This window comes from Salvia miltiorrhiza, chromosome 3, assembly GCF_028751815.1.
Source record: "Salvia miltiorrhiza cultivar Shanhuang (shh) chromosome 3, IMPLAD_Smil_shh, whole genome shotgun sequence".
In the NCBI taxonomy this organism is placed as follows: Eukaryota; Viridiplantae; Streptophyta; class Magnoliopsida; order Lamiales; family Lamiaceae; genus Salvia; species Salvia miltiorrhiza.
Genome location: NC_080389.1, coordinates 13,194,938 through 13,212,396, shown reverse-complemented (window position 1 = coordinate 13,212,396; position 17,459 = coordinate 13,194,938). Strand labels below are relative to the sequence as shown.

Sequence of the window (17,459 nt, the reverse complement as noted above, 5' to 3'; positions counted from 1 at the left end):
GGGGGAAGTGTTGTCAACAGAAAGTCTTCCTAATAAGAGAAAGAGTCAACGAATATCCGCCTTCAAGAGGCTTCGTTATGAAGAAACTCCGCGAACATCAGTCTTCAAAAGGCTAGGGAAAGGCAAGAAGATGAAGCAGGTTGAGTTGCATATGACCCAAAAATTGAGAAGTTCTGTTCCATCTCGTATGAAAAGATGCACCACATTGTCAGTCTCATGTGGAACAGAATTGAAAGCCAGGATGAAGACCGTTATTCTTACAAAGACGGTCGAAGATGAAGAAGATAGAGAAAGTATTGCTTCTTCCGATTCAAAGATGTTCGAAGACGATGGAGATAGAGAAAGTGTGGCTTCCTCCAACTATACCGCCAATGTCGTCTCATCAAATCATATCACCCTAAGTGAAGAAGTGAACATGGAGGAAGAAGACGCCGAGATGGCCCCTCAGCAGTTTGAGGAAGGTGTTAAATCCACCATTGATGAGCTAAAAGAAATCAACTTGGGTACCATTCATGAGCCACGACCCACCTTCATTAGTGCATTATTGACAAAGGATGAGGAAGATACATATGTTGAATTACTTAAGGAGTTTAAAGACATATTTGCATGGTCATACAAGGAAATGCCAGGATTAAATCCAAAGATAGCTGTGCATCATTTGGCTGTCAAAAAGGATTCACGTCCCGTCAAGCAAACTCAACGACGATTTCGACCTGAGTTGGTTCCGTTGATTGAAGCCGAAGTGAATAAGCTCATTGATGTTGGATTCATTATAGAAGTCAAATACCCGACATGGATATCTAGCATTGTCCGAGTGAGAAAGAAGAATGGACAAATTCATGTATGCGTGGACTTTAGGGATTTGAATGAAGCATGTCCTAAAGATGATTTTCCACTACCGATTGCTGAATTAATGATTGATGCAACCACATGACATGAGGCATTGTCTTTTATGGATGGATCATCAGGCTATAATCAAATTTGCAGGTCGCCAGAAGATGAAGAATTAACGGCGTTCCGCACTCCCAAAGGAATTTATTGCTACAAAGTTATGCCGTTTGGACTGAAAAATGCCGGAGCCACATACCAAAGAGCCATGCAGAAGATCTTTGATGATATCCTCCACAAAAATATTGAGTGCTATGTGGATGAAGTGGTAGTAAAGTCTAGAAGACGAAGCGACCATCTGCAGGATCTGAGAATGGTCTTTGAACGATTGAGGAAATATCAACTCAAGATGAATCCCTTAAAGTGCGCATTTGGAGTGAAGTCTGGAAAATTTCTTGGTTTCATCGTCCGCCACCAAGGCATAGAGATTGAGCAAGCAAAGATCGATGCGATATTGAAAATGCCCGAACCGCGAAACATCCATGACTTGAAAAGTCTTCAAGGAAAGTTGGCGTACTTGCGAAGGTTCATCTCAAATCTAGCCGGGCGATGTCAACCATTCAGTCGAATCATGAAGAAAGGCATACCTTTTGAGTGGAATGAGTCATGCAGCACTGCTTTCAATAGCATCAAAGCGTACTTGATGAAGCCTCCTGTTTTGGCCGCACCTGTAGCAGGACGTCCTTTAATCCTGTATATCGCTGCTCAAGAACGCTCCATGGGTGCACTACTCGCACAAGACAATGAAAGCGGGAAAGAAAATGCTTTGTACTACTTAAGTAGGACGATGACACCAAATGAGTTGAACTATTCGCCAATTGAGAAGTTATGTTTGGCTTTGATATTCTCCATCCAAAAACTTAAACATTACTTCCAAGCTCATACGGTGCGGCTCATCTCCAAAGCAAACCCGTTAAAGTATGTCATGTCGAGACCAGTCTTGTCCGATAGGCTTGCAAGATGGTATCTCCAGCTGCAACAATTTGAAATTGTCTACGTCCCTCAAAAAGCGGTAAAGGGGCAAGTATTGGCTGACTTTTTGGCAGATCATCCAATCCCCGCCGAATGGGAATTAACTGACGATCTCCCAGATGAAGATGCACTTGTAATTGAAATCTCCCCACCTTGGACAATGTACATTGATGGAGCATCCCATCAGGATGAAGCTGGTGCAGGAGTTGTGTTCGTGTCACCAGAAAGACAAGTGTTGCCATATTCTTTCACATTGACCAAAAATTGTTCAAACAATGTAGCAGAATATCAAGCGCTCATCCTTGGTTTGGAAATGGCAATGGATGCAAAGCAGCTACACTTGAAAGTTTATGGAGACTCCAAATTGGTAGTGAATCAAATCCTTGGATTATATGAAGTCAAGAAACCGGATCTGCTCCCATATGTCAAATATGCCCAAAAGCTCATTGGACAATTGGGGGACGTCGAACTTGAGCATGTTCCGAAAAGTGAGAATAAACAAGCTGACGCATTGGCAAAACTTGCCTCTACAATAGCCATGGTTGGAGGAGAAGTTGCTATACCAGTTTGCGAAAGTTGGGTCATACCACCTGTCTTCGAAGATGAGGATTCTGAAGAAAATGAAACCAACGCTGTTGAAGTCTTCGAGATAGAAGAAGAAGAAGATTGGCGCCAATTGTTGGTAGATTACCTGAAATACGACAAGTTGCCAAGTGATCCGCGTAGAAGAGTTGATATTCGGCGACGCGCCACTCGTTTCATATTCTTTAAAGGAACACTTTATAGGAGGTCTTTTGATGGAGTCTTCCTAAGGTGCTTAAGCAATGAAGAAGCTGTCAAAGCTATGGAAGAAGCGCATTCTGGTGTCTGTGGAGCTCACCAATCAGGACCTAAGCTACACTTTCGAATAAAAAGAATGGGTTACTATTGGCCAACTATGGTGAAAGACTGTTTGGATTATGCGCAAAGATGTCAAGCTTGTCAATTCCATGCAAATCTTATCCATCAGCCACCCGAGCCACTACATCCCACAGTCGCGTCTTGGCCTTTTGATGCTTGGGGCATGGATGTTGTTGGCCCGTTGACAAAATCATCAGGGGGACACTTATACATTTTAGCTGCGACTGATTACTTCTCTAAGTGGGCTGAAGCACTACCCCTAAAAGAAGTAAAGAAAGAAACTGTTGCTGATTTCATCAAGACCCACATCATCTATCGCTATGGAGTTCCCCGATATATCATTACCGATAATGGAACGCCTTTCAGCAATACGTTGATAAATAAACTTTGTGAGAAATTTAGGTTCAAGCAGCGAAAGTCATCCATGTATAATGCGCCTGCCAACGGATTAGCGGAAGCTTTCAACAAAACCTTGTGCAACTTGTTGAAGAAGGTGGTTGCGAAGACAAAGCGCGATTGGCACGAAAGGATTGGAGAAGCATTATGGGCGTACAGAACAACTCATAGGACCCCAACACAAGCTACTCCTTATTCTTTAGTCTATGGTGTGGAAGCTGTTATTCCCCTCGAGCAGCAGATCCCCTCGCTAAGGATTGCCATACAAGAAGGCTTGACCGAAGAAGAAAATGCTCGTCTGCGCTTGGAAGAGTTAGAAGCATTGGATGAGAGGAGATTGGAAGCTCAACAAAGATTGGAGTGCTATCAAGCTCGATTGTCAAAGGCTTTCAACAAGAAGGTACGACCGCGCTCTTTCCAAGTTGGAGATTTGGTGCTTGCAGTGAGAAGGCCAATTATCATGACTCATCGTGTTGGAAACAAATTTGTATCAAGATGGGATGGCCCATATGTCGTCAAAGAAGTCTACACCAACGGGGCATATAAGCTACTTTCGGAAGACAATGTGAGAGTTGGGCCCATAAATGGAAAGTTCTTGAAGCGCTACTATCCCTGAAAAAAAAAAGAAAAAAAAAAGAAAAAAAAGACAGCTCCGTGACGCATGAGCCTAAACTGCATGTTACTCCTAGCCCATATGAGTATAAACTATGTACGGCATCCACCAAAGAAAGTGTATGTGGTTAAACTGCTAAACTTCTCCCACCAAAGAAAGTGTATGTGGTTAAACTGCTAAACTTTTCCCACCAAAAGGTAAATTATGTGGCTAAACTATTATATGCCCCACTTTGTCTATATAGTGGTAAAATAAATAGTCACTCCTGGCCCGCAAGAGTATAAACTGTGTACGGCGCCCCCCCATCAAAACTCAAATTGATCTTTGAACTACGTTTTGACTTGATTCCTTTCAAAAGGATACGTAGGCAGCTTAGATATTTCTAAGTTCAGTCATGATTTGGAGTTGTCATGGATTGTTATCATTCAAACTTGGTGCTACTTTAAGATTCAATGATTATGATTAATTACTTGGATCAATGTGTTTAAAGAATGGAATGATACAAGAAGAAGTATGCATAAACTTTGAGAAGATCATGAAGAAAGCAAATGTGGCAAATGCTTTATTGCATAAGTGTTTACTACGACAAAACAACCAAATGAAAGGGCAAAAAAAGTAGTAATAAACCAAACAAAGCTAAGCAAATGGGTCTTGATCTTCCAACGATTTTTGAGCAACCACCAAGAGACGCTCTGAATCCTTCTCTTTCTTCACTATCTCATCTTCAATAAGAGGGGAATTCTTGTACTTTTCAATTGCTCCATTAAGTCCCGTGATCTCATCTCGAGTTGCTTGAAGCACTTCACTATGATCCCTCAAAGACTTGGTCAATGCATCTTTCCGCTCCTCTAGCTCGGCAAGCTCCTTCTTAATATCTTTGACTTGAGCAATCTCTTCCTTTTCTTTAACTCGAGCATATGAAGGCGAGCCTTGTTGTTGCGAAATTGTTGCCCCGAACTCTCCCCGAACTCATGAGATGCCGACCTTGCCTTGTCATATGTAGCAGCTCGGATAAAAAGTGTGCCAATATTAGCTTCAAGATGAGAAAGATCAAAGTCTTGTGACAATCCCTTCATACGAGAAATGCCAACTCGCACCTCCTCCTCAATAGATGATAGGTGTTGTGCTGGCGTCCTTATTATCTTGTCACGGAGAACACCCCAAATATTTTTGAGACATAATCTGATTTGAGTATCAAAAATACTCGTGCTGTTGAATTCAGAGATAGCTCCAATCTTAGCCCCAATCTTAGCTCCAACCTTGGCTCCAACTTTAGTCGCGGGTATAGCACTTGCTTTCTCATTGAGAACAGGATTTGCATTCAAATGATCACCCTCAATAGACTCAAAGTTATCCTGCGAACTTTCCTCGACATCGACATCAAAAGCCTCTTCACGTGCCTGGAAGAGCAAAATATGTATATGTCAATCCAAAGAGGGAACAAAAAATGAATGTCAACATGTGAGCAAGGAAATGATGGATATATACCTCATCCACAACAAAAGAAGGATTGCGATGATCGCCTTGGACTTCCGCTACGACCTCAAGAACCTCGCCATGCGTCTAAAAAAATGAAATGTGTCAAAAATGAAGAAGAGGGATTGCTAACATATGAAGAAATAGATGGTTAAGAAATACCTTTGTCACAGTGGCGCTCGAATCATGATGATCACCTTGAGAATGTTCATCAACAAATTCCACGGGCTCGACACGTTTCCTCTTCCAATGACGCTCATCGCTGCTACTATTGATACCACCTAAGGAAGCCGCATCCACTTTACGCTTTTCCTTGGGAGGGGCAAGTTGGTCGGCCTTGTCTCGATCCTTCGAAACACCATTTGTTTTTGGCGGAGCTTGTATCACGTTTTCTTCAAATGAGCGTTTATACACTTGACACCACCAATCTTTGTAATCCGCACTCGAAAGCTTTTTCGCGGTCGAAGGCACGCAAGGGAGAAGAGCTTTGGACGCAGACTTACGCAGCGCAGTTGCATCCCAATATTTAAGACCGTCATCCAAAGAAGCTTTTCGGAAATTGTGAGAAAGAACACCCGGCCTCACTTGGTAGAACCCAAATTGGCGACTAAAGCGATGTGGACTATAAGGCTCAACAACAAAACCATCTTCTAATCTCCGAGTTAGATAGTTGGAACGGACAGCCATGAAGTAGCAAAACTCGGACTCCTTTGCATTCTCATCATCGATGAAAGAGATGTCTTTGTCCCAACTATACATCGTGCAACTCCATGCAACTTGATCGCCTTTGTGAATTTGCTTGCGAGCTTTCACATTGTCATAAAATCTCGCACCTCCTTCTCCCGAGTATTGAACCATCTTGGGAGTGCAAGAGTCTCGTTCAAGTGAAAAATGGGTCTTGAAGTAATAAGCCATTCATGCGTAGACAAAATAGGCGGGAAAAGCTGCTCGAAGTCGAAAAGGCTCCACGGAATCCGAAATTTTGTTTAAACCTCGAAAGATGCTAGCCAAGACTGGAACGGTGAGAGCCACCTTTTGTTGAGTCGCCATGATGCACGCCATTTTAAATGTGCTCGGCCTAATCAATGTGGCGTCACCTTCGGGAAGAACGAAAGAGCAAAGCCAACAAGCAAGATACGCCGCCAAGTAAGTTTCGTCCCAATAACTCTCGTCAATCTTAAGCTTCAAGAATAAACCCTTCTCGACAGACGACCATGGTTCGTGAGCTCGAAACTCGCCGGTAGGATTGTGTGTGGCTTTAGACCGCACCGACTTCTTCTCCTTGCGTGGTGGAGGTGGTTGATACCTTGACTTCTTCTTGGACCAAAACTTGATCCACTCCTCAATTGTGACCGAACATCTTGGAGCCTTCCCATTGTCGTTCCCGATAGCATGGTAGGCGTGGAGAAGATGCTTGCAGCTTATAGGAACAAATCGATCCCCATCCTGAGTGACACCAATAAGCTCCTTCGTGCAAGGTACCACCTCGTCATAAAGTCGGCCAATGGCGGGAAGGCCGGACAAGAATTGCAGATCCCACAAAGAAATGGACAACTCGCCGCTCGATGTTAACAATGTGTTGGTTGACGGACACCAAGCTTCACAAAACGCCTTCATCACTTCGGTGTTGCGATCATAGGTGAAAAGAGAAGCGTACACAGGGTCGTAAATCCCAGCAGTTCGAAGCTCGCTGGCAAATCGGCTAAGGACATCTTCACTCCACTCCCAATATCCTTTGCTATAGCGAAACTCTCCAAGAAATTGCATGTCATCCCTCCACTTGGCATTCCCTTCGGCAATCCGTCGACCCAAAGTCAAGAAGGAAGTCACCTCGTACGTCGGTTGATGATGAGCCACCTCCAAAGTCCAAGCCACGGTTGTTTTGGTCAGCCTAACCTCCCGGGTCCACATAGCTTTGTATAAAGGATTTGCGAATTTGGGCCATCTCCTAGCATAAAGACCAATCAATGGTTTGTGCACCTTGAGTCGCGTTCCTTTGCCAGTTGATTGCTCCTTGTTGTCCAAAACCACCAAATAATCTTGATTGGAGACACGAACATCCGTGAAGTAAACCATAATGAAGCTCCAAAAAGGCCAAACAAAGCTCCTTGATTGATGGATGCAAAACTCCAAAGACGCCAAGCAAAGCTCCTTGATTGATGGGTGCAAAGCTCCAAAAATGCCAAGCAAAGCTCCTCGATTGATGGATGCAAAACTCCAAAAATGCCAAGCGAAGCTCCTCGATTGATGGGTGCAAAAGCTCCAAAACGTCAAGCCAAGCTCCTTGATTGATGGGTGCAAAGCTCCAAAACGCCAAGCCAAGCTCCTCGATTGATGGGTGCAAAGCTCCAAAACGCCAAGCAAAGCTCCTCGATTGATGGGTGCAAAGCTCCAAAAACGCCAAGCAAAGCTCCTCGATTGATGGGTGCAAAGCTCCAAAAACGCCAAGCAAAAGCTCCAAAACGCCAAGCAAAACTCCTCGATTGATGGGTGCAAAGTCTCCAAATCCTACAAAGAAGAAACACATCAAATCTATCATATGTCAAAATTAGGGCAATAATGATAGAGGAAACACTCGTTGCAAAAGAGTTGACAAATTGCATCAATTCACTTCTACTAAACAAAAAAGAACATGTTCCAGATTTTCTTTTATTAGTGATATATATACATATATATATATATATATATCATCAATTCAAAGAGAAAAACAAATTCAAGGAACGTCTATATGTTTGAAGAAGAAACAAAGAAATTGCAAGAGATTTCAAAGAGCGTCTACTTAGAAGTCGGCGTGCTTGGGGCAACAAAGTAAGCTCTACAATCAACCAATTCCTGCAAAAAAAAAAAAAAAAAAAGAAAAAAAGTTGAGTGAGAAACAAGAAAAAAAAATCTTGAGCAAAATGTGTTTGAAGCATTTTATCAAACACATACCAAACAAGGTGTGGAACTTGGCTTCTAGCTGTTACGGAGGATGACAAGCGACCTCTGATCAAACGATCTCTGCAAAACGAGAATATAACTTGGTTAAAAAGGGATGGGTAAGAAACGCAGCAGAAAACTAAAACAGGAGTAAATTTTTCTTTCAAACATTCTGTCAAACACATGGTATGCAGAACGAAGAAATCAATTACTTGCAGCTATAGAGGGTTGAGTTTACCAGAAATTCAGCCAAACACAACCAATGACAGAGAAACAAGGCCAGAAGTCGATCTCCACTGCTGTATTCGTGCTGTTAGAAGGGACTTGTGACCCCTTTATATAGATGAAGCACTCTCATTATATATGGCAAATTTCCTTTTGTCAATTGCTTGGGGAGGAGAGAAAATCTTTTGAAATTGTTGCCATATGTGAGGATTGAAACATGTTCCGGCAAAAAAAATAATATTTCCATCAAAGATTAAAAAAAATCGTTGCCACGGAAAAGAATTGATAGACATGGAAATTTTCCTTTATTCAGTGGCTTGGAGAGGAAGAGAAATGTTATAAAATCTGCCACGTTTGCCGTGCTTGATTCCTGTGAACGAATTTGTCCAAGTTATTTGAAGAAGAAAAGATTGCATAATTTTTTTGTCTTGTAAAAAAGATCATCTGCAAAAAACGAAGGAGCAGCTGTCGGAATATAGCAATTAATTGAAATAGGAAATAAAATATTACAAATCCCACGGCCAATTTCTCTTGACTAATTTTTGTTACCGATTGATGTGGGCTCTCAAAGGTTAACTAAGAGAATTTTGATTTCTCTAAACCACCAAAATAATGGGCCAATTATTAATCCAAATAATTAAAGCCCAATGAGATCACAAAGGGATGAGCCCAAGCCACCCAAATCATGCATGCAAATGGATTCATTTTTGAATCAAAATCATCGAGTTAGACAACTTGATTTCTTATTTCAATAGTGTAATCAAGCAATTAATTATTTAATTGTGAAATTGCAATTATTTGAAATGATTGATTTCTATTGCAAATATAAAAAGATTGAGCGGCCCAAATCAAGTATATAAGCTCGTTTTTTTGGATTAATTTTATAAATTCAAATTCAAAAACTCCTAAATATGAGTATAAACTATTTATAAATTCAAATTCAATAACTCCTAAATACGAGTATAAACTATTTACAAATTCAAAGTCAAATTCGAATTCAAGATTTCAAATCAAGAACTCCTAAATAAGAGTATAAACTATTTACAAATTCAAATTCAAATCAACATATTTTCGAGACTCGTCATTTCCGAAGTCAAGGACGTCCATGAACAAGTCTCGATGGGGCAATTTGTAGGCAATTAAAATTTATGGCCAATTAAATTGTGCCATGTGGAAATTATAAATTAAATATTAAATTATATATTTTGTTTTATATCTTGGAATTAAATTAAATATAATTCTAAGATTAAATAAATATATAATTGATATTTAATTATGTGGATTTACTGGCTGCCATGTGTCAAATTCTGCATAAAAGGAAATAAATCAAGAAGATCCAATCATGTTGCGCCACCTCAGCCCTAGGCCCAAGATTTACGGGCTCAGGCTTCGAAGCCCAACCCTAAACTTCCTTAATTAGCTTTTCCTACAACTATAAATATGAGATGTAGGAAGCTCATTAGGACACACACAAATCATTTGAGAGCTCAAGCATTGTAGGAGTAATTCACTACAACGAAGTCATCTCCAACAATCAAGGCGTTCTACAAGGAAGTCAACGAGTTCTTCATCAAATTCGTCAAGTCAACGTTTGATTCAGAAATAAGGTGGAAGCCCTCTGGATTGACGTTATCAAATTCAAATTCAAGTTCAAGTCATCAAATTAAGTCCAAGGAGATCAAGAAGGCGTACTTCCCTCCAAAGATTTCAAGTAACATTTGAAGAGGATAATCAGAGGATCAAGTAGAGATTCGCAACCCGCAACAAATTCATATCAATCCATATATTTTGGATTTGTACACATTTTTTGTATTTCATTAAATTGAATACAATAAAATTTGTTGTTTACATACCTCAATCCCTCTTGCAGAAACGATATGGCCCAGAAAATTGACTTCCTTAAGCCAAAACTCGCATTTACTAAACTTGGCGTAAAGTTTCTCAGCTCGCAATTTCTCTAACACGATCTTTAGATGTTCTTCATGTTCCTATTTACTTCTCGAGTAAATCAAGATATCATCGATGAAGACTACCACGAACTTATCTAAGTATTCGTGGAAAACCCGGTTTATGAGGTCCATGAACACAGCAGGGGCATTCGTCAGTCCAAAAGGCATCACTATAAACTCATAGTGTCCATATCTTGTACGAAATGCCATTTTCGGAATATCCTCTGACCGTATTTTCAATTGATGGTATCCCGATCTTAAATCAATCTTCGAAAAAGTATTCGCTCCCTGTAGTTGGTCGAACAGGTCATCTATCCAGGGCAACGGATACTTGTTCTTCAGCGTCATCTTATTCAACTCACGATAATCAATGCATAACCTCAAGCTGCCATCTTTCTTCTTAACAAAAAGAACTGGTGCTCCCCACGGGGAAACACTGGGTCGAATGAAACCCATGTCCAACAATTCTTGCAGTTGCAGTTTCAACTCCTGTAACTCTGCCGGTGCCATTCTATAAGGTGCTTTTGATATTGGCGCGGCTCCGTGCTCAAGGTCGATTGTAAACTCGAGTTGTCGATCGGGTGGTAATCCTGGCAAAGCTTCAGGAAAAACATCTTGGTACTCCCGCACGACTGACACGTCGTCTATGTTTGCCTTGGATTCCTCATTCTGATTTAAGTATACAACGTAAGCAGTTGTATCATTCCTCTCCAAAAGCTTTTTGGCTCGTAGCGCTGAGATGATTGGCGTCTTTTTCCATTTTCTTTCAATGCCAATAAAAGAAGTAGACTCTTGGCCGGGAGGTTGAAATGATATTCGTCTTTCCTTGCATTGTATCATCGCATGGTTTTCCTCTAACCAATCCATTCCCAATATGATGTCCAAATGCCACATAGGCATTACCCTCACGTTTCTCGCCTTAAGCTTAATTGATCCGAACTCAAATTCTAAGTTAGGACACACATGTGAAACCGTAGTAGTTCTGCCTATGGGAGTGGTTACCCTTAGATGTTGTGGAGCAGGTTCTGTGTTCAGTTCTAACGTATCCACACACGGAATGGAAATAAAAGAATGCGAGGCTCCAGTATCGAACAATATTACTATGGGTACTCCTTTTAACTCACCTATACCTGCTAAATTTCCTTGATTCCCATCCTTCGCTTTCTGATCAATGGCAAACACTCTCTGGTGATGTCGCTGATTTGCCTGCGGGGCTAGAGGTCGTCTTCCCGGCTGATGTGGTCGGTAAGCTTGTTGTTGGCGCTGTGGCGGCGGTAACGGTAGATGTCCTTCCATAGCCCTAAGCTGTGGCTGGAACTGTTTTGGTCGCCCTCCGCCTCCAGTTTGCTGACGATTGGGACATTGATTTGAATAATGTCCAGCCCTTCCACAGGTATAGCAGTTGTTCGTTCTGATCTTGCATTCTCCCAGATGTAGCTTGTTACATTTCGGACAAGGTGGTATCCCTCGAGGTCCGTGTGGTGTTGCCGGAGGTCCAGCATAAGGTCGCTTATCTCTATTTTGAAATTGTGGTGGTGTATTCTGATACTGCCATGGCTTTTTAAATTCTTGACTTCGGTCTTCCCATTTCCTCTTTCCTTTCTGTCCCTGTCCTGAAAAGGTTGATTTCCCCTTTTTCGGGTTCGGGTTCGACTGGGGTACAGAAATTTGACTCGTCTTTTCTGGCTGCATTGCCAGTTCCATATCCAGTGCTCGATTTAAAGCTTCAACATATGACAGCGCACTCTGACTTGCCAAGATAACTCGTATCTCTTGCTTTAGTCCAGAGCAAAACAGCTCTGACATCTTCTCATCCGTATCTACTCGATATGGTGCATATCGAGCCAAATCACAAAATAGACGATCGTACTCAGCTACTGTTTTGTTTCCCTGCCTCAGATTTACAAATTCCGTCTCCTTCTTCTTTCGATAACTTCGCGGTACATATTTTTCACACAGCGCTATCTTAAATTGCTCCCACGTTAGAGCAGCCATCTGTTCTGGGGTCATGGTTTTCTGCTTCGCTTCCCACCAAAAATCTGCTGACCCCTTAAGCTGATACGACATACACATAAGACGCTCGAGATCATCACATCGCAGAAATCTAAAGATTCGCTCCATGCTTCTTATTCATTCTTCAGTTTCAGCAGGATCTCCAGACCCATTGAAGGTAGGTGGATTTTGCCTCAAAAAGAGTTATTCTATCCTTCTTTCCGGCTGTGGAGGAGGAGGTGGTGGCGTAGGTTCTCTTTGTTCCTCATCTTCCTCTTCTTGATTTCTATATCTTCTTCTTGGCGGCATTCTTAAAAAGAAAACATACGTCAGCTCTTAAGACTAGTTCTTATAAATCACCAATCTTAGGGTTCTTACTCAACATCATACTACCTCTATAACATTACATCTCTTAGTTAAAATCTCTTTTTGTATTTAACATCATAATATGGAAACATAAAACAAAACTCTTATTTATAAAAGACCCTCGGGTCATCATATATATATAGGAAAATTGCCTCTTACGAGGACTTTTACAAAATGGGATATATACAGCAAAATGTCCCCTAATACATACTATGACGCTCTATCAAAACGGTCGTCATACATACTAGGCATCTATATATGTCAGATACTGATATAAACACTATACTATGCATCTCTATCTATATATATCTATCTACATATAAGCATCACAATCCCAGCATCATATGTAGCTACTCTCACTCAGATCCATCCAGTCCCACCGAAGCCGTCTCCTGATACCCTACTTCCTGCATCATCTACTGTCATATCCTCACTGGGCTCGATCTCCTCATCCTCACTAGGCTCGGTCTCCTCACTATCATCATCATCATCCTCTGTCTCATCTTCAACATCTGTGTCTGCCATCGGACTGCAAACATGTGGCTCTGGAATAGGCTCCCATACATCGACTCCATCAGCAGTGGTTCGACGTCGTAGTGGTCGGGTCTGTCCATACCCAACTGTCATCTCTGGTGTCTCCTCGTCTGGGTCCTCATCATTACTATCAATCGGAATCGGACGAGACGGTCCCTCATGTGCATCTCGGGATGGCGGGTATAGAATAGGATGCATATAAAGCTGAAACTCAAGTGTGCCAGGCTCAGGTAGAGGAGCAACCCTCGGGTAAGGATCAAAAGGCACATACTCGGTCCAAGGCATCGTAGATGGAATAGGTAGTGTAATCTCTGAAGGAGGCAATGATAATGGCTCTGTCGCTGGGGCCGGCTCCCAGGGTGGCAGATCAGCACTGGGAAATGGTATCAGTGTCAAGTAATGAAATGGATCAAAATCCATATATGGCGATCCAGTCTGCAGAATACCCGTCTCCGGAATAGCAGAATCCGGGACAATGGGCTCAAATGCAATGGCCTCATCAGGCACGAATGGCTCCGGAACATATGGAACCTCATCAGCTGGGGGTGCGGGTATAATCGGGAAAGGATCTGTCGGAGGAGAGGGTGCATCATATGGTGGGGGATCATCAAATACAAAGTAGCGGTGACTAATCATCGCTACAAAACCCCTAAAATCTGCACGCTCGAATCGTCCAAACTCATCCCTAACGACATACTGCGGCACCAGCGAAGCCGCCCAATCCTGCCACTCAGGTGGTAACTATGGAATCAAAAGGGTGATAGCTGTTGCTTCATCGATCCCGTATGAGGTAGTCTCTAGCCATCGTCTATGGTAGTGTGCTAAAAACTCACCAAGCGTATCACCCTCCTGCGGTCTAATATCTCTGAACCATTGACGCATCATCTCTTCTAAATGTCGCTGCATCCTGAAATAAAATTCTAACTCCTATCACATCAAGGATAAAGAACTTACTTGATATATTTCAAACAATGACATACTCAATCTCGTTTGGTACGGTGGTGCATTGGCTATTCTAGCCTCAATATTTCTCCATTTATTCCAAAACCACTGGCTCACATCATATTCCATCACCTCAAGCAGTTCCATCCATCAAAACATTACATATCTCGTTAGTACATCAAAATCAATATTCAACTTAAAAACAGTACAATAATAACTCTTACCTCGATAAGCCGGAGGAGATGGGGCGCTGAGGTGTTGTTTCAGATTTACTCTCAATCTTATTTTCACTCTAGCCTAAGGAGTCAAGGTAGGCTAGACTCATTCTCAAGGTAGGATTTAGTCTCATGAGTAAATGAGATCAAAAGATTTACTCAACTCAAAGAGAGTTGAAATCAAACATTTGGCTCAATCGTGGAATTTTAACTCAATTTAGGAGTTTGAACTTAATCAAGAATGAAACTCGAAGCAGACAACCTGCTCTGATACCACTCTGTCGCAGCCCGACATCTAGCCAGTGATAGCGTAGATCGGGTATCGATACGACTAATAAAATGATAGGGTAAAACAAGGGAAACTAGAAGACTCGTCAAGCGGAAGCTACTAATAATTCAAGTTAAAGCACATAAAATATCATCAAACTTAATAGAAACATTGTTGGATTCATACATTCAAATGTATCAGGGTTCTAGTCAACGAAACAAAGGGAGTTTAGCTAAATATTTACAATGATTCATAGTGTCCAGGGTAGCACAACAAAACGTGATCAGACTATATGTATGAAGACATATAGCTGAGAGTGACAATCCTAATTAAGTTCAAAGGACAAAGTCTTCAACTATTCACACTACCGTATAAGAGCAGAATACGGTACTCAAAAGTCGTCTAGGAACAAGAGCCCTCCAGCGGTCTCCCAATCTCTCTCCTTGCTCATCCTGCACATTTAGAAATACATGCAGGGCTGAGTATATAATACTCAGTGGACATAAGCTGAAATAAGCAATCTCGCTCTTAGAGCTATAAATTTAACTTGCCATTTATACTTTACACAGGGGTTTTTCTTAAAAGAACCCGTGTAAGCAATTGATAAATTATAAGCATCATAAAGTAAATAAAGATAGACTGCAGTCACAAATACTTAGCATGTAGTGCCACTTCTACAACTCATCATCATCATCAAGGTACTAAGAAGTAGGCCTCCTTCTCTAGCACCGTAACCGGCCGACCTGACAGTCGGCTCACAGTCATTTCTGACCGGCCAACTCGGTATACAGCTCACGGTTACCTTCGTGTACACAATCCTGCCTTTGGCAGGACCCGAAATTGTTTCATCCGTAGAGGGTAACGTACAAGCTCGTCGTCATCAAAACTCGGCAAGTTAATTAGTTCAAACATCAATTTATCTCAAAACATCTTAAAAACTTATAGACATCATCATAATCATCATTTAGAAAGCCAGTAATAGGGGTATTAGAAAGTAATGCCCACCTGGAAATCTTATCTTCGGTCCTCGTACTTCGGAGAAATCCTACTTATGCCCTTGACTCGCGTCTTTAGATATCATCATTGGCATAGACGGTCATGTAATAAAATAAACGTCGATTAGACAAATCCTCACTAGGTTTATTATTCTTATCTAAGTACTAGTCTCCCTTTCTCATTATTTCCTTGTAACTAATCACTCTTATAATAATACTCCCTAAGTATTCATCGTTTCCATTTTCAACTCATCACCAAAATTTTAAGTCTAAACTGTTCATTAAGGAACGACTCCTAAATAATCAAACTCATCTAACAATCACATACTAAAGTTATGATGTTATAACACATTCTTTAACATATTCTCAATAATTCACATAATGCTTAATGACATCATTATGTGGTCAAATATCTCAAGAGAACCAAATTTGGTTAAGTAAATTAAACTCGGAAAAAATGTTATATCTATATATATATACACATATATATACCCCATTAGCATTTTTATAATTTACTATGGTGTATAGATATCGTCATTAACACATGAAATTATAAATCAAAAGTAGGGGTACTGTGAAAGACCATACTTGACCTCATACACTCTGTCCTAACTTCAAGCAATAACCTGCTTTACCTCGGAACTCTCCTGGGTTTGGAATTCATACCAATTGAAACCTCTTGGAGTCTAGTTTTATTTAAAAAGTAGGTTGCAAAACTCTAAGTGGTTTAGGAGATATGACCATTTTCCTACAGTCTACCATATTCGACAGTTTTGTGCAACTGGACGTTTTGATTTTTGAAAAATAGTAGATCTTGTCAAAATGACTTGAAATTTTGTGAGTAGCTAGCTAACATGTTCATCTTGTTTAAATAAAAATTTGGAAACCATAAACTCAGGGGAAAGCTACTGGAAAAGTGACTCTTGTATCAGTTTCTTCCAATCTTTTGGTAGAAAGTAGCAGTTGGAGATTCATAATTTAAAAGGATATCAAACGATGTTCAAATGACTTCAAATTTTACATGAACGTTGCTAACACTTATATATACTTACCATAAAAGTTTCAAGATTTGTGGGTATCAATAACCCTGTCGAATTCAATCAAGTCAGTAGCTTGATAAGCTAGCCAATTAACTCATCAACTAGTCCACCCTAACATATAGCCAAGCATACTCTATTTCAATTCATCATAATCGTTATCAATCATCTTTAATCATCATTTTAATCCATCAACTATCATAACTACAATCTCATAGGCTCATTTTTATATTCAAATTCTCACTTTCTTCATGAACTTCATCTTTCCAACATCACACAACCTAACACCTTTAATATTCCGTATCTCAAAATCAATTCATGCTTTCCATTTAAAGACCAATAACTAACATCTTAATAGCATGCATATACTCTCCACTTAAAGTTAGAAGACGACAAAATGTTAGAAGACTTCCAACCCTAGATATTTTCAAAAATTACCAGTTGTATTAGGAGTTGTTTTCATGCTTTGATCCTCCATTTACATGCTCATAAAGCTTAGATATAAGTAGATTCATGTTTTTAGAAACTTACTCTTATGATCCGTATAGAGACAAGTATAACTCCACCTTCTTGATTCCTAGCTCGAACCTTCAACCCAGCTTTTGTTCTATGGATTTAAGAGTGTTTTCAGCTGGATTTAATCGGTGGTTATGGCATACAAGTAGCTTGTGAAGCTTTTTACTATCTTATCAATGGTGTTGGGTGAAGACAGTCGAGAGAGGAGAGAGAGAAGAGAGAGGAAAGAGAGAAGAAAGGGACGTCTGTTATGAGG

At 40.8% G+C, this 17,459-nt stretch overlaps 3 protein-coding genes across 3 annotated transcripts; 1 reads left to right on the top strand and 2 right to left on the bottom strand.

Moving 5' to 3' along the window:
* Positions 1–952: 952 nt before the first annotated feature.
* LOC131018370 (uncharacterized) lies at positions 953–3,772 on the top strand. The gene has a single exon (XM_057947100.1). The coding sequence runs from the start codon at positions 953–955 to the stop codon at positions 3,770–3,772; it is 2,820 nt and encodes a 939-aa protein (XP_057803083.1).
* A 494-nt stretch (positions 3,773–4,266) lies between these two features.
* LOC131017555 (uncharacterized) lies at positions 4,267–8,869 on the bottom strand. The gene is made up of 6 exons (XM_057946352.1): positions 8,403–8,869; positions 8,177–8,245; positions 8,025–8,077; positions 5,408–7,753; positions 5,258–5,332; positions 4,267–5,169 (listed from the first exon to the last, which is right to left on the bottom strand). Exons 4-6 carry the CDS (start codon positions 6,158–6,160, stop codon positions 4,618–4,620), a joined length of 1,380 nt encoding a protein of 459 aa, XP_057802335.1. The 5' UTR covers positions 6,161–7,753; positions 8,025–8,077; positions 8,177–8,245; positions 8,403–8,869; the 3' UTR covers positions 4,267–4,617.
* A 4,187-nt stretch (positions 8,870–13,056) lies between these two features.
* Positions 13,057–13,866, bottom strand: LOC131018369 (vegetative cell wall protein gp1-like). Its single transcript, XM_057947098.1, has one exon. The coding sequence runs from the start codon at positions 13,864–13,866 to the stop codon at positions 13,057–13,059; it is 810 nt and encodes a 269-aa protein (XP_057803081.1).
* Positions 13,867–17,459: the final 3,593 nt, after the last annotated feature.

What these genes read in the sequence shown, in the direction of transcription:
- LOC131017555 (XM_057946352.1), bottom strand. Translation starts at nt 6,160, where the DNA reads ATGGCTTATTACTTCAAGACCCATTTTTCACTTGAACGAGACTCTTGC. An exon ending in CGAGCGCCACTGTGACAAAG is followed by an intron (nt 5,333 to 5,407) that starts GTATTTCTTAAC and finishes TCATTTTTTTAG; the next exon opens with ACGCATGGCGAGGTTCTTGA. An exon ending in CTTCTTTTGTTGTGGATGAG is followed by an intron (nt 5,170 to 5,257) that starts GTATATATCCAT and finishes TTGCTCTTCCAG; the next exon opens with GCACGTGAAGAGGCTTTTGA.
- LOC131018369 (XM_057947098.1), bottom strand. Translation starts at nt 13,866, where the DNA reads ATGATTAGTCACCGCTACTTTGTATTTGATGATCCCCCACCATATGAT.
- LOC131018370 (XM_057947100.1), top strand. Translation starts at nt 953, where the DNA reads ATGGATGGATCATCAGGCTATAATCAAATTTGCAGGTCGCCAGAAGAT.